At 39.9% G+C, this 17,384-nt stretch overlaps 1 protein-coding gene across 3 annotated transcripts in view; it reads right to left on the bottom strand.

The window, feature by feature from the left end:
* XPO7 (exportin 7) overlaps positions 1-17,384 on the bottom strand; it is a 40,616-nt gene that overhangs the window by 18,460 nt on the left and 4,772 nt on the right. For 2 of the 3 annotated variants that reach the window (XM_049631512.1, XM_049631510.1), the window contains exons 5-13: positions 16,869-16,961; positions 14,096-14,200; positions 12,561-12,726; positions 11,908-11,981; positions 10,119-10,238; positions 7,021-7,167; positions 5,671-5,843; positions 3,493-3,686; positions 2,721-2,826 (exon numbers count right to left, since the gene is read on the bottom strand). In XM_049631512.1, coding sequence (XP_049487469.1) covers positions 2,721-2,826; positions 3,493-3,686; positions 5,671-5,843; positions 7,021-7,167; positions 10,119-10,238; positions 11,908-11,981; positions 12,561-12,726; positions 14,096-14,200; positions 16,869-16,961 — 1,178 coding nt within the window. The remainder of the gene's footprint in view (positions 1-2,720; positions 2,827-3,492; positions 3,687-5,670; positions 5,844-7,020; positions 7,168-10,118; positions 10,239-11,907; positions 11,982-12,560; positions 12,727-14,095; positions 14,201-16,868; positions 16,962-17,384) is intronic. The other variant, XM_049631511.1, reaches the window with a different exon arrangement.

Below are 17,384 nucleotides of genomic sequence, written 5' to 3'. Positions count from 1 at the left end.
TGGTCCTCAATCTTTTTTCCCACAGAGCCATGAAGGGAATGGACCCATGAAGGACAATGTCCACAGGTAGGTAAAAGCTCCAGGAACCAAGAGCAGATATACCACCGTGACCTCATCCCTGTGCTACTGTGACCTTGTCTCTTTTCCCCGAGCCTTTCCCTGGTGAAAGAAGGCTGGAACGCAAGCGTGTAAGTACTGAATGAGTGTTATTACAAGCAAGTCATCTGACATTTTGATGACATGAGAACAGGTGGTAAACTATTTCTGACACATCATGAGTGAATCAGACTCAGGCCTGATGCTGTAACACTCAGTGTGAGAAACGAGGATACAAGACACTGTCTTCAATTTATATTAGGACACACACACGGTGTCACACCAAGCTGCTGAATCAGAAAGCTTATTTGCTTTCATCCTTATCAAATCTTTGGTCGGCTCTTCAAAAAATGCCAGTGTGACATGCCGTGGAGACTTTTGTCAGGATTAAGGCACCTAAGGGCATATGGGCATCTGATAACAGACAAATGGGCATTTTCAGAATAGGAATTACGGATTGAAATGTCTGGGAACCAAAATATTCTAAGGCATCATGTTAAAATGTGCTTATCTCTAAGGAGAGCATCTCAAAGTTCAGAAACCTTCAGGGTGGCGGTTCCCCAAGGTCACACAATACTGAAACATGACCTGCTCTTCTACTTGCGTTCTGACAGGAGGGTGCACTGGGGTGTCCAGTGGCTACCAGACGCATGACATCATGACAGACTGAATGCGGACACAGATCTGAGAATCCAGCTGACTTCTGGGCCACACATTAAAACAAAGACACTTCTCTCATTAATTTTTTTGAAAAATATTTAAAAAAACATTATTTCTGTTGACATGTTTTGGGCTTATTGTTATTTTTAAATGAATAAATTTAAACTTTCTCAGTTTTACTTATTTTTATTTTTTAAAAAAGATTTTTTTTGGAATGTTACTTATTTTTGAGAGATAGAGAGACAGAGCATGAGTGGGGGAAGGACAGAGAGAGAGAGGGAGACACAGAATCTGAAGTAGGCTCCAGGCTCTGAGCTGTTAGCACACAGCCTGACACGGGGCTCGAACCCATGAACTGTGAGATCATGACCTGAGCCAAAGTCAGACACTCAACCGACTGAGCCACCCAGGCGCCCCTAAAAAAGATTTTCAGTAATCTCTACACCCAACGTGGGGCTCAAACTCGTAACACTGACATCAAGAGTTGCATGCTCTACTGAGCCAGCCATGCACCCCAGTTTTACTTTTTTTTTTTATTATTATTTTTTTTTTTAATTTTTTTTTTTCAACGTTTTTTAATTTATTTTTGGGACAGAGAGAGACAGAGCATGAACGGGGGAGGGGCAGAGAGAGAGGGAGACACAGAATCGGAAACAGGCTCCAGGCTCCGAGCCATCAGCCCAGAGCCTGACGCGGGGCTCGAACTCATGGACCGCGAGATCGTGACCTGGCTGAAGTCGGACGCTTAACCGACTGCGCCACCCAGGCGCCCCCAGTTTTACTTTTTAATACGAAAAATATCAATAGCTGTATCTTATTTTCTTTTTAAGTTTTATTTTATTTTATTTGAGAGAGCAGAGACAGTGTGAGCAGGGGAGGGGCAGAGAGAGGGAGAGAGAGAATCTCAAACAGGGTCCACACTACCAGCACAGAGCACGATACGGGGCTCAAACTCACGAAACCATGAGATCATGACCTGAGCCGAAACCGAGAGTGGGAAGCTTAAGTGACTGAGCCACCCGGGTGTCCTTTTGATAGCTATATCTTATAAACAAAAGCTCTTTGAGATTCTCAAATACTATTTATTTATTTTTAAAGTTTATTTATTGAGAGAGAGACAGAGAGGGAGAGAGGGGAAGAGCATGCATGTGTGCAGGGGAGGGGCAAAAAGAGGAAGAGAGAGAGAATCCTAAGTAGGCTCCATGCTCTGCACAGAGCCTGATGTGGGGCTCGATCTCATGACTATGAGATCATGACCTGAACCAAAATCAGGAGCTGGATGCTCAATGGACTGAGTCACCCAGGGGCCCCGAGATCCTCGATACTTTTTAAGAGGACAAACAGTCTTGGTGAAAAGGTTTGAGAACCTCTGCAATAGAGTATTAAAAAATCCTGCCTTTTTATTTCCGTGTTAGGTGAAATTTTAGAAATCATTAAATGTTCATTTATAGGTTTTTTTAGAAAGATGGATAAGAATCACAGGTACAAAGTAACTTGAAATCCTCTGGGTGGAAAAGTTATGTCAAGAGATTTGAAAGGCTGCAGAAACTCTGCAATTCCATATTTGGAAATATTTGAAGAACCACAGTTTCCTATTAGTCTCACTCTGCTATTGCAAAAGTAGTCCACATTTCATTAACTCTGAGATACTGTCCTTAAAACTAAAAGCTACTCCTTACTGTCATTTTCCTAATTCTGTATCCATCATTTCCTTGCTGAATTACTGCAGATGTTTCCTCAGTAAAAGCTGAAGGTAGAATTTCTGCTATATTTATAAAATGTATTTATAAAATGTCTGCAGTTGGACCTTCATTTTCATGGGCAATCAGGTTTGTGAGATTACATTCTATACATGGGGAGGAAAGCACTAACAGAAGCAGGCCAAGCTCCCATGGCTTGAGAACACCAAAAGGAGCAGTGGCAGTCACAGCAGTGAAATAGAAAGCCTCTGTGAGACCACTTACCGACAGACAAGCTCGCCATCCATAGCATCTTGCTCATCAGTGCTGGCAAATGAAACCCGGCCACCAATCACTGCGCCAATGATGTAAACCAGCCATGTCAGCCTTCCTGCAACAGGAGGAAGACCTATTAGTGTCCACTCCAGTGGTTACTTCATTGAAGAAATTTCCTCACAGTGAGGTTCATTTCTTACTATGGGCTTCTGTAATCTTAAGAACACTATGGTAAAGCCATAATGCCTAACTTTTCCTACAGAGTATAGCTATCACCCCACTCTGCTAAGGGAAATTCATTAGGTAACAGACATTCTCCTATCAGACAAGGTCATTACTTTTATAGTCCAGTACTTTCTTGAAGTTAAAGACATCCATGTAGATAAGATTTTGGTTACTCTTCCCCAGCTACCTGTGGCATTTATTTATAATAGCCTTTCGTGCAGATGGAGGTAACTAATGATGGAAGAGTCATTTTGGGGTAAAGGGAGGAAAGAGAGGTGGTGATAAGGGGTGCCTGGGTGGCTCAGTTAGCTGAGCATCTGACTCTTGATTTCGGCCCAGGTCAAAATCGTGAGTAGGAGGAGCCCTGCGTGGAGCCCTGATTGGCTCTGTGTTGACAGTGCAGAGGCTGCTTGGGATTCTGTGTCTCGCCTCTCTCCCTCCCCCCCCCACTCCCCGACTTGCGCTCTCTCAAAAATAAACATTAAAAAAAAAAGAGAGAGAGAGTGAAGGGGTACTGGCAGCACCGCCTAACAGGCCGCATCCCCCACCCACTCACCCTCCTGCACGGCGATGTCCATGGGGCTTGCGCTGGCGCTCTGTAGCAGCTCCTGATAGGATTGGGCAGACTGGTCAAACAACTGCACAAGGAGCGCACACGTCTTCTCGTATTCACAACGTCCGATAGTAGACAGCTGGTCCAGCTGCTGCTGCACCAGGCCTGTGTCCTCCAGAGGGTCTTCCAGTCCATCCCTGATCCCGAGGGAAGAAGAAGGCGGCTCTCTTAAAATATGCTATTGATTTCCTTACCACGACAGCTCTTGTTCTTCTGCATTTAGCCAACACTTCCACTGGTAGAGGCCCACATCCCCACACTCCCTTTTGCACAGAAGGAATATATATAAAAAGTGGGAAGACCAGTGTCGTCACCCTAGGATGCGTCTTCTTTAGATGGATTCTGTGTGTTCGTGTCCAGTCTTTTGATCTGAACAACTGCTCCCTTAACATTCGTCTGCCTCAACCCTCTCTGTCTTATGCTTCTCACCCCAGGGGCTCTTGGTCCTTGACTATAATAACCTTTGGGACTACAAATATCCTGTCCTCATGTGCGGTCTTTGTGGCCCAATGTATTTTGAAACTTAGAAATCTCCAGATTTTAATGAAGCAATATGAATGCTTCTACCATATAATATGAACCCTCAATGGACTCTCTGGGGTATCAAATACAACATTCCTGTAGCAAAATGTATCAATATTATGAATAGTCACAAAAAACATAAGTTTTAGAAAAAACTATAAATGTGCTCATATTAGCACATGTCAAGTTTTGCCACCAAATGCATTTTCATTCCAAACTGATGAGAAAATTTGGTTCTAGATCTTGGATTTCAGAATTGCAGTTGAGGCACTGTGGATCTACACCAGGTCCTACCTTACCTACTGCTCCTAGATTTAAAAATCTTGTCATACTGCAAGCTCTTTGTGTATTGCTACATTGTAGTGTGACACCCCAGCGGCTGCAACACTGCCCCCATTACAGCTAGAGTTCACAGTTGTGGGTGCACCATGGTCCACACACTGGGCCAGGACATAGCTGTGTGATCCTTCGAATAACCTTGCCCAAGAGCACACAGCTATTAACTGGCTTCCCTGGGCACAGAGCCTGCACGTCTAACCACTCCTCAACACTGCCTCAATGAAACCAGCTGAATCCTCAGGAACAGAAACTATGTCACTAAGAGAAGGATGCTTTCGGGGCTCCTGAGGGCTCAGTCAGTTAAGTGTCTGACTCTTGATTTTAGCTCTGGTCACGATCTCATGGTTTGTGAGATCCAGCCCCACATCAGGCTCTGCACTGATATCGCGGAGCCTCCATGGGATTCTCTGTCTCCCTCCCTCTCTGACCCTCTCCTGCTTGTGCTCTCTCTAAAAATAAATAAATGTTAAAAAAAAAAAAAAAAAAAAAAAAAGAGAGAATGATGCTTTCTAGTGGGCTTCACAAATACTTGGATTTTGAAATGATTCAAGTCATTAACAGTTGAGACTATCACTCATGGCAATTAAATGTACTTGACTCTGAGCCAATTAAGATCTGATTTTAAAAATACCTCAGACCTTCAGAATCCAAGTAAATTCCCCTGAAAAACAGCTAACAAAAAAATCTACAAGAAAGGTCCCTAAACAAAGAATAACTTCACTTTATACAGGTCATTTTTGAAAGGGTCTAACATTTCTTTAGCTATAGATTTCCGGTCTAGTTAACAGTCAAGGTAGACAGAAACCATGTGTTCCTATAATACAATCAGCTATCCACTGCCTAGGATCATCTCCTAGTAAGCTCTGGATTGTGTCATCTTATTTACCCATTTATTTCTTCAGGAAAATAAAGCACCTATAGCTTACACATAATTCTTATCATCTATAGCTTATAAATGTTCCTCTCATGTTTAAAGGAAATCAGTGGCAAGGACAAACAGTATACTGATATACCTAGTAGTCAAAGATATTACTAAGGATGGCAAAAAAGAGAGACCTAATAAGTATGTTAAAGACTATTCTTTCAGATTTTATGCTCTCATCTGCTATTCTGCTGACATGAAAAAATGGCCATTAACAGCATTAGCTCCAAAAGAGAATCATGTCAAGAATGCCTTTGCCAAGTGGGTGTCTCATCTCTGGCAAGTCCAACACCAGGCAACTGGAGAGAGAATACAGAACCCTGTCCCAGGTTCCTTACCTCAGTATGATGTGCACAGATTCCAAACGGGATGTGATATAGGCTTTGGTGACCTCAGGAGTATAAGTTTCCAGCATGTGGGGCTCTGTGGCTTTCACGTATGGCACAGAGGCTGCCAACCGCTGCCATAGGCTCAGGAGATAGTGCACGCTATTCGGGGCAAATTCCCAGTGCTAAGGAAAGCCAAAAGAGTAGGAAGTATACTTCTCATTTCTGTACACAATACATTAGTCCCATGCCACTTGACACAAAGGATAAAGACTTGGGGAAAAAAAAAAGACAGATTTTTATGGGCTTTGTTCTGTGCATGACAACTCATCCAATGTACTTATTAGTATTTCAGAGATTAACCATCTAATAAAAAGAGCTGTTCTATCCTGGTTGTGTAAACCTTCCCACAAGGAAAGCCTTGCGTACGTGGTTCTCAAACATTAGTATCCATGAGGATCACCGGGAGAACTTGCTGGACACAGAGACACTTAGGCTCCACCCTGGACCTACTGAAGCAGAAATTATGGAGGTAAGACAAGCACTTGCATTTTTCATCAAACTCCAGAGGATTTTGAATCAAGCCATAAAATTTGAGAACCACTGCCTTATACTACGTGACTAAGAAAAAGATGTCACTAACTCTTCCCTCTTCTGTCTAGCTCCCTGTTCCAATCTTGCCTTTTTCAGAGTGATAATCTAAATATTATCCCTGCAATTCCTACAAGTTCCTCCAACCAAATCCTTGCACTTTTTTAAATGCAAATGAGTAGGCTGCAAGAACTACTCTGCAGAGTTGCCCTATACTTCTATTCACTTTGGCTTGAGGGAAAAAAGGGAATACAGGCACACCCATGGGTTTGGTTCCAGACCACTACAGTAGTGAGTCAAATGAATTTTTTGTTTCCCAGTGCACATAAGAAAGTTATGTTTGCACTATACTATAGTATATTAAGTGTGCAATAGCATTATGTCTAAAAAGACAATGTATATATCTTAATTAAAAAATGCTTTATTGCTAAAAATGCTAACCATCATCTGAGATTTCAGGAAGCTGTAGTCACTGATCACAGATCACTGTAATACACATGAGAAAGCATGAAATATTGGGAGAATTACCAAAATGTGACACAGAGACATGAAGTGAACAAATGGTGCTGAAAAATGGCACAGACAGAAGACTTGCTCGACGCAGGGGTGCCATAAACGTTCACTTTGTCAGAAATGCAGTATCTGTGAAGCGCAATAAAATGAAATGCAAGAAAACGAGGTCTGCCTGTATTCTTAGAAGTTTAAAACCAATGAGCCAGAGAAAAGGTTCCTATGTGTAGGTGAGAGAGAGACAAGCAATCAAAGACAAACCTGTAGGCTGGTCACTGTGAAGTTAGCTATCAATCGGATGACCTCAGGGTAGTTTTCCACCTTTACTAATTCTCCCAGTTGGTAGTTACTCTTCAATCGGGCCAGTAGTCTGCAAAACTCATGGTAATTGTTTGGGTCTGATAAACTCTGGTGACAGCACAGAAGGAAAATGAAATGTAAAATGTGATTCACTATACTTCCAGAATGACATTTGGGATGGCATGAGGGGAAAGGAGAATCTACTTTAACTTCTGAGCTACAGGTCCTCCCTTAGAATGACACATCTCGGGGTGTCTGGGTGGCTCAGTCAGTTAAGCGTCCAGCTTTGGTTCAGGTCATGATCTTGCGGTTCGTGAGTTCGAGCCCTGAGTCATGGTTTTTTGGTGACAGCTCAGAGCCTGGAGCCTGCTTTGGATTCTGTGTCTCCCTCTCTCTCTGCCCCTCCCCCACTCGTGCTGTGTCTCTCCAAAATGAATGTTAAAAAAAAATTAATAATAATAATAAAAAAAAAAAGAATGACACTTCTGTTAGCATGTTTAAAAACAATTTTTTTTAAAAGTTGTTTTTAAAAAGGGACGGTCGCATCTATTATTTCATGTGTTCATAAAAATCATCCTGTGAGATAAAATTTCTAGCATCAATAAAGAGTCTGAAATAGAAGCCCAGAAGGATCACATTAATTGCCTAAAGTGGCTATTAAATAGCATAAAAGGAGCACATTCTAAGATATGACTGGTCTTATACTGATAAAAAAATTATGAAATTTTCATTCTCACATCTGTCAGATTTATCATTAAATAAGACTAACACTTCAGTGGCAAAGTTACACAAATGTTTAGTTTATTTACACTATATCACCATTGTTATAATAAATTTAGTCCTATATTAGTATGTTTATGTGTTTTACTTCATACTTCTATCAAACACTTTGGATTTGCTTGCATATTAGACAAACATATCTGTTTTCTTACACAGGTCTTCCTCTATTAGCATACTTTGTTTTGTTCACCAACACATCCCTGGCACATAGTAGGTGATCTGTGTATTTGTTAAATGAATAAATGCATTTTTAACAGTCTTCAATAAATGCTGCTGAGAAAATTGGACAGCTACATGCAAAAAAAAAAAAGAAACTGGACCACTTTCTTATATCATACACAAAAATAAACTCAAAATGGACTATAGACTTAAATGTGAGATCTGAAGCCATTATACTCCTAGAAGGAAATGTAGGCAGTCATCTTCTTGACAATGGCTACAGCAACATTTCTTTAGATATGTGTCCTCAGGCAAGAGAAACAAAAGCAAAAATAAAGTGCTGGGGCTATACCAAAATAAAATGGTTTTGCATAGTGAAGGAAACCATCAACAAAATGAAAAGACAACCAACCCACTGAATGGGAGAAGATATTTGCAAATGATATAAATAAGGGGTTAACATCCAATATATATAAAGAACTCATACAACTCAACACCAAAAAACAACCTGATTAGAAAATGGGCAGAGGATCTGAATAGACATTTTTCTGAAGACATATAGATGTCCAACAGACACATGAAAAGATGCTCAATATCATTAATCCTCAAAACCACAATGAGATACTACCACTTACACTTGTCAGAATAGCTAGTTAAAAAAAGACAAGAAATACTGGGGCATGTGGCTGGCTAAGTCATTAGAGCATGCTACTCCTGATCTCAGAGTCATGAGTTCAAACCCCACAATGGGTGTAGAGCTTACTTTAAACCAAACAAAAAATCTTGACCCAAAAAGACAAAAAATAACAAATGGTGGTGAGGATGTGGTGAAGAACAAACTCCCATGCACTGTTGGGAGGAATGTAAATTGGTGCAGTCACTGTGGAAAACAGTATGGAGGTTCCTCAAAAAAGTAAAAACAGAAATACCATATGATATAGTAATTCCACTACTGGGTATTTACTCAAAGAAAACAAAAACACTAACCTGAAAAGATATATGCACCCTTATGTGTACTGCAGCATATACAACACAATAACCAAGACATGGAAGCAACGTAAGTGTCCAGTGACAGATGAATGGATAAAGAAAAGTGGTGTGTGTGTGTGTGTGTGTGTGTGTGTGTGTGTGTGCATATATATAGAGAGGCAGACAGAGAAAGACAAATACCGTATGATTTCATTTATATGTGGAATCTAAAAAACAAAACAAATGAACAGACAAAAAAAAAGCAGAGACAGACCTATACATACAGAGAACAAACTGATGGTTGCCAGAGACGAAGGTTTGTGGGGATGACCAAAAATGGGTGAAGGGGGACTGGGAATACAGACTCCTAGCTATGGAGTCAATAAGTCACAGGGACAAAAGGTACGGCACAGGGAATATAATCAATGGTATTGTAGTAGTGTTGTGTGGTGACAGATGGTAGCTACACTTGAGGTAAGAATACCATAACATAAAGAGTTGTTTCACTATGTTGTACATCTGAAACTAATGTAACATTCTGAGACAACTATACTTCAACTTTAAAAAAAAAAAAATTTTTTTTTTTTTTTTTTTTAAACAGAGGGACAGGACTAAGTATATTTAAAAATGAAATGCTTGTATGGTATTTCCTAGTGTAGAGAAGTGGTACTTTAAGAAAAGTAGGTGTTGGCTGAATCTCTGGGACTGAAAAAGACAAAAAGGGCAATCGAGTTACAGAATGTATATATTAGAAAAAGCACTTTATCTCTCTTCCCACCTAAAAGCAGCCCTATACACTTAGGTAAATAATGTATATTAAAAAAAAAAAGAAACAAAAACAAAAACCACATTTCTTGAGGGAAAATTACTAGCTCTCTCCCTATTTTTCCTGTATAAGTCCTGCATTCTTGAAGCGAGAGCATACAAATCCCTCGTTTGGGATCAAGAAACTGCCTACAGATACAGATTCACTTAAACCTTCTGAAGAATGACACAACCAACTGCTCTCTAGGATTTCTGCTAAGTGTGGCCTCTAGACGGGTTTCCTTCTGACTCCTAACAGATAGGCATATACTAATCACCCCCACCCCCACAACAGCATATATATGTATGTATTTATTCAAATAAAAATAAATCCTCAAAAATCTTACCTGTGGGTTTTCCAGTATTCGTTTAACACCATCAACAAGATGAGAGAGAAACTTGGCCCTCTCTGCATTATTAAACAGGGATCTTCTGACTGAGGCAATCTGTACTAAGCAGGATAATACCTAAAAGCAGATGCAATCCAAACACAATTGATTAAAAAGATGATATGGCTATTCCATATTATCTTTTCCCTCCTTCCCCTCCTATAATATTCTTCTTACATATGCCATTAATTCTTTCCTTTCAACCCCTGCTACCATTTCAATGACGTAGAAAAAGTTCAGGAAGATGCAACTTAGGATATTGGAAACAGCTTTATTACAAGAAAAAAAACCCCATTAGATCCAAGTTACCATAACAACTAGTTAAATCCAGAGTTTAGAAATTCACTTAGGTATTATTCTTTGACCACCTACCGGCTTCTTTGATTCTTGTTAAGATATGTATTTAAGGTTTTAAAATATCATTCAATTCATAGTTTAAGTAAAGTTTTAGATTTGGTTTTCTCTGTTTCATGAAGAATTTTGGCTCATCAGGCTTTGCTATGTAGTGCTATAATGAAATAACCAAGTTATATCTGTGTCCTAAAAAAACCCAGGCTTTATACTGAAAACACTTCTCTTTCCCCACTATGTTAGATATTTACACTGTTTGCCCCTCCAGATCTGTATCTTCTATCATTCTCCACACTGCTCTACTCCTTCAGAAGCTGACTTCTGTTAACTAAGCAGAGCCAAGCTCCACTGCCCTCTTGCCTCTAGTAGGCCTCAACCACTGGAAAGTTCTAGCAGGAGATTAAGGGCAGGAAGAGAGAGGCACCCCTTCTCAACTCCTGGCTGGGCCATGATTGGCAGTATCCCTACTTCTGCTGTCCAGCCCTCCCCTAAGCCACAGCTTCAGCTCTTTCCAGGGTTTTCTCCTCTTGCCCCCAAGGGGCTCCCCACTATTGCACTCCCTTAAGGGTGTATGGCACCTCACCACCCCTTGTTGGATTCCCTTAACGTTGCCCACATATCTTTACAAATAGTCCTTTCACTAACTACCCCTCTTGAGTGAGCTACCTTTTCCTGAAGTAAACGTAAAGATAAAAACAGCAATGTTTCATGTTTCTACTAAAGCAAAGGTCTACATTTGGAAAAGTACCATAATAACCAGGGAAACAGTCTACTGTAGAAAAACTATGCAAAACATCCATTACTTTCCTGTTTTATTTGTGTGTTTCGTACAGTAGCATTTTACACCAAACAATTTGAAATATGAGACCAGTATCTCTTAGGACCTGGATAATTTTGAGATTTGAGGAGGGTAATTATTCTGCTTTAAAGAAGAAATGCATTACTTCCAAGAGCCCTCAAATGTTGTCCAGGATAGTATACAAATTTGTCTTCCCCTTACAGCTTCCATTTATCACCTATGTAACATGTGCCTGAGGATTTTAAAAACTTTTCTTGGGCAGGATCATCTTCATTTAGACAATACAAGGTGAACCCTCCCACTCCAGCCTGTGATTTGAGGTGTAGTATAAAGTCAGATTCAAGATAAGACCAAAAGAGCTTGACATCTGCAGCAATTTGTCATTAGACAGGAATAATTTAGAGAGAATTAAGTTAAGACTTTACTGCAAGAACCTTTAGGGTACAAGCTTTACCACAAAAGGCTAGATAACTACCCCCACTATTTCTATGCCTTGCTTCTAGGATTTTATACAACAAAATGAACAAGCATAAGGCTCATTCACCATTGCTACTTTCTAGAAGTAGGTTTGTTTTAGAAACTGTGGTCCTGACTCACCAGAGGTGAAAATGAAGGAGGGATGGAATGATACAGGTCAAAAAACAGCTGCAGAGTTGAAGAATCTAAGAATGCTGGAAAAAGACAAAGGAGTGCGTTACTGAGTATGTCTGCTCGTTGCCAGTGGTACACATGGGACTATGTATCAGTGGACATCTCCCTGCTTTCCTATCTCCCAGTGTTTACCTCCTTTCAAAGTGACAAGGTAAGAGGGGCTTTTTGTTTCCCTCACTGTTGTTTTTAGAGAACTAGGTTTTAGCTCCTCTAAGAGACAGATTCATTTTTCTGACTCTCAGAGAACTTAAACCAATCAGGACTGTGTTCAAGTTTTATCCTAAAGAACACAGAATAAGAACAAGTTCTTTTATTTCATTTTTAAAGCTAGAAATTATGTCAAATGAGTAAGATCACAGAGGTCTCTAGGTGATTAATGTAGGAAGGTCAAAGTTACATTCGTTAGTAACCCAGTAACTAAAAAAAGGCTCTGAGGCTGAGGGATCTGTAAGATTCCTCCAACAACCTCTTCCTCACTTTATCAAGGCAGATGCTGACCTTCTAAATTGTCTCTAACAACAAGCAAAGGGTTGTCATCCCACAGACGCTGTGCAGGTCTGAGCAGCAGCAGTCTGTCCCAGGTGGTAAAATTCTGTTACCTGATCTCCAGCTGGTGGGGATTTGTACTGTGCACAGGTCATCTGAGGACTCGTCAGTAGAAGTGCCGATGAAATCAAAGTTTAGGCAGTTATGAGTGAGTTTGAGCAGTTGCATGAGCAAGCCATGCTGACTTTCATCATTCAAGTTTAGATTCTTTCCTGAAGCCTGTAAAAGTGACCATATAATGAGCCCCAAACAATCACTCCTCTCTTCCCAGCTTGCTGCCAGACTCCTGAGAAGGCTGTTAAGCCAGAAAAGGAGGGCAGTATTTCAACTCAATAAAGCAAGTTTTCCCCTGCAAAAGACGCTGTACTTCCACCACCTTAACGTCACTATGAAAATCCTAGATCCTTATTTACTATAAAAACATGAAACTGGTATTTAAAGACCTCCCTCTTTGGACACTTATCCTTTACATGTTGTAGACACAGTGACCACAAGGGATTCTGAAGCAATATGGGATGTGTGGTTGTTCCATTTGCTATGAGATCCTAATAATTTCTGGATAGCGTCTGTGAACTCAGTGACCGGCTGGCTAACTGTTTTTGACAGTATCAGTGGGGAGGAGTCAATCCTCAGTTTTCTCCAAAGCTTTTCCCCTCCAGGGGGTACAACAGCTTTTGCCAGGCAGCTTGCCCAACCTGAGGACTGTTTGGGAATTCTGAGGTAGAATGAAGTAATTGAGGAAGATGAAGATCATTAAATGGAGCAACAGAAAGAATCCAAACTTGCTTCTAAAAGTTGACACATAATGGAAAAAGAGACTAAAGACAAAAACAAAAACCCAACTCCCCCAAAACCCCCACAACAAAACAAAAACAAACAGCCAGAGGCTAATCCCATTTAGCTTTCTACAGAGAGAAGCTTCCTTACACATTGTTACAAATGTGTAGAACTCATAGGTGAGCATTGTTTTCTTAGTTCAACTCTATCCATAAATGAACCACAACACCAATTTTCTGCTTTAAAACAGGTAATTTCCTTATATGATAACTGTCTACCCCTTCAGGATATGAAATCTAAATGGAGGTTAAAAATTCAAAATCTACTTTTCCTTACAGATGTTGCTTGTTTATTTGCTGCCTGTAACTCAGCAGGGGGCAGGGGAGCTGGCCTGTTTCAGTATGCTAACAATGCAGCCTGAACCTACTTTCAGAGCACTAAGAATCCAAACACCATAAAGCTAACATGCCTTTACTCCATGAAGGGAGATTTTATGTGCGTATAAAAAAAGCAAACAGCAAGTCCCAAATTCTGTGCTATACTAGATTCCTTGGGATATGTGTTCATTTACTGTGCTTTGCTTAGGGGAACAGCTCTGAAATAGGGCAATTCCAATCCTTTTCCTAATGTCAGTGGTCAGCGTGCCACTTTCTTCCGCATCTCAGAGGCAGGTGTCGTAGGAGAGATCGTGATGGTTAAAGGGCTGCACCAACTCTCAAGGGGTTGGCTTGGAGCTGACCCCTAACAGGTCCCCACTCATTCTCATCCTTTCAAAGAGGCCTAGGAAGGAGGACCCAACCTACAATCTTACCTGTTTTAGTAAATTGCAGGAAAGTGTGAAGATATCAAATAACGATGAATCTCGGAAAGAAGAGGCTATTTTTCTGTGCTTGGTTAAAGGATGGGTGGTGTCTGCCTGTGCAAAAAATAAACCAATCCAAGTTTTAGAATTAATTGCAAAGAAAAAAAACTTTCATGCAGACTTCAAATAAACTAGGATTTCCAATAAAACCAACTTGTATATACAAAATACATTTTTAATGTTTAAATCACCATTAACTTATGTATAGTAAGAGGATGCAAAGGACAATAAGCGGCTAACAGCTAGCCAGGATCTGTCTATTGCTTACAGATGGAAGACGGAAAGAGAGATGAGTATCTCCACTGCAAAGTTTTAATTTCCTCTGCACAAGGGGGTAAAATTTAACAAACTGCTGGCAGATATTGCTAATAATTACTAGCATGTTGTATTGTGGCTTAGTCTCAGAAACAGACAGTGGCAAGGCTTGGGTTTGGTAAACAATCTGCTCAGGGCTAAAGTTACCATAGAATTTCTACAACAGTCATTAATTAACTAACAACCATGAACTTAGGATAACTGACAATAGCCCACAACATTCTCTGCCTTCTCTAACCTATTTCAACATGTAGTCTCTATCCCAGAAGTGAGCACTTAAATTGAATGGTTGTATTGGTCTCTCATTTTTTTCCTCTGTTCTTCTCTTTTCAGCCAAACTTTAAAGGTTTCTGTGGTTAAGGACTCCATCGCTGGCTTCTTTAGTATGCCCTCTATTTCTGACACACAGACACTTCAGTAAGGGAACAAAGGAATTTCAAGGTTACCAAGGGAATTTTTAGTCCAACCACCTACCGAAAGCTTAAATCTCTTCTATAGACCAATCAACTCATTCAAGAGGGGGCTCATTAAAGAGTAATGCAGCACTCCCCTTGATTCTCTCTTTTTTTTTTTTAACGCTTTATCTATAAGTAATCTCTACACCCAGTGTGGGGCTCAAACTCACGACCATGAGATGAAGAGTCACATGCTCCTCCTACTGAACAAGCCAGGCACCCCTCCCTTGATTTTATTTCTAAGTTCAAACACGAACTTAGACAGAAAAATGCTGATTTAAATCTGACAATCCCCTCCCCCCAAAAAACCACAAACCCAACAGAAAATTGAATTTTATAGTGGTTCAAAATATTCCCCAATTCTAGCTTCACTGTCACTGTGTCATCATAAATGTCTTGAATATTATTCCATTGCTAGATTATGTACCATATTCCAAGTATGCTGATCATCATAGAGAATAATTACATTAAGTACATTACACACATTTCCATTAAGAAAGACAAAAGTTTGAAGTTTTCTTTTTTAAAAATATTAACATTAATGTATTTTATGGGGCCAAGCTTCAAAGAAGAGAACATTAAAAAAAATTTTTTTAAATGTTTATTATTTATTTTTGAGAGAGAGACAGAGAACAAGTGGGGGAGGATTAGAGAGAGAGGAAGACACAGAAGCCAAAGCAGGCTCTAGACTCTGAGCTGTCAGCACCGAGCCCAACGCAGGGCTCAAACCCATGAACCATGAGATCATGACCTGAGCCAAAGTTGGATGCTTAACTGACTGAGCCACCCAGTCACCCCCAAAAAGGAGAACATTAACTCCACAATCTCTGTATTTAGTTAATGCATGCTTTACTACTACCACAAAGGTAATAGCAGTTACATTAATAAGTTAGTTGTTAAGAGCATAGGTTCTGGAATAAGACTATGTGGGTTCAAATTCAGATACTTTTGCTTGCTGACTGTGACATCTTAGGCAAATTATTTACCTTTATGTGCTTCAGTTTCCTTATATAGAAAACGGGACAACCATAGTACCTACCTCACAGGACTACTGTGAGAATAAAATTAGTTAATATAAGTGAAGTCTTTAGAACAGTGCCTGTCACATAGTAATCACTCAAAAGTATAAGCTATTATTATTTTGATAATGATTGATCACAGTGGGGATCACATGTGACATAGAATATAATATGGACTCCAGATTTTAAATGGCTGTAAGCTGATGCATTTATAGTAGTACTAACAGTTAAAATTTCTCAGGGTTAATAAAAATGTCTGCATAAATATGCACCATAGCAACAGTGATGCCAATGTAATTAACAGCTGACAACCGAAGGGTGAGATGTCACAATTAATATTAATACTGGCCTGTTCAATAATTATAAAATTTTAGCCGGATATAAAAGTAAATGACTACCAAAATAATAGCCAGAGCGAAAGAAAGCCACTGGTGTTTCCTCTGTAGTAATCTATAACGTCAATGGATACTCAAATAATTATTTGGTATTTAGCACAATGTTTTATGCATTCTAAAAAGATCCCCTCACAAATCTTTAATAGCACATGGGAACTGAGTTTTAAATGATTATAAACACATACTAATGTATACAGAAGTGGCACACAAATATTCTGGTTCCACTTTTGTGGTCCCTTTTTTGGACTCATTTAACAATTGTTTCATTAACGTTTTGACTTAGGACTGTTCCTCCCATCTCTCACAATGAACCTTAATTCCAGCAAGGATAGCTAGCTGATGGGAGGATCAAATATTCTGGAGACAGAAGAGGACCAGGACATTAAGAATGAGGAAGGTTGCACTTACAGAGGAAAACCCAATGGAACTATTGTTTCAAAGGGCATTAATCACTTACCGCAAAAGCACACAACTGCCAAAAAAGATCATCCCACACATAGCAGAAAACACCAATACTGAGAAAAAATATGGCACTTACTTCAATGAGGAAGGCTGTAGCACTTACTTGATTAATTTCATTGGTTAGCTGAGATAAAATTGTGACGCCAATGATGCAGTATTCAACACTATCCTGGAAAAAAAAAACAAAAACAAAAACAAAAACATAAGGTAGAAGTTGGGATGTGCAGCTTGATTTCAGCAATGGCAGTGCACTCACAATTTTGAAATGGCACAATCCTGTGTTGCTATCAAAACTGCCTGGATAAGGTAGCAAGGAATTGCAGTTTAAAACTGTTGCTTTGCTGGGGCGCCTGGCTGACTCAGTTGGTTGAGTGTCTGACTTCAGCTCAGGTCACGATCTCATGGTTTGTGAGTTCAAGCCCCATGCTGGGCTCTGTGCTGACAGCTCAGAGCCTGCAGCCTGCTAGGGATCCTGTGTCTCCCTCTCTATGCCCCTCCCCTGCTCATGCCTCTGTCTCTCTCTTTCTCTCAAAAAGTAAATAAACATAAAATAAAATAAAATAAAATAAAATAAAATAAAATAAAATAAAAT

This window comes from Panthera uncia, chromosome B1 (assembly GCF_023721935.1).
Source record: "Panthera uncia isolate 11264 chromosome B1, Puncia_PCG_1.0, whole genome shotgun sequence".
NCBI lineage: Eukaryota > Metazoa > Chordata > Mammalia > Carnivora > Felidae > Panthera > Panthera uncia.
This window is presented reverse-complemented; position numbering and strand designations above follow the sequence as displayed.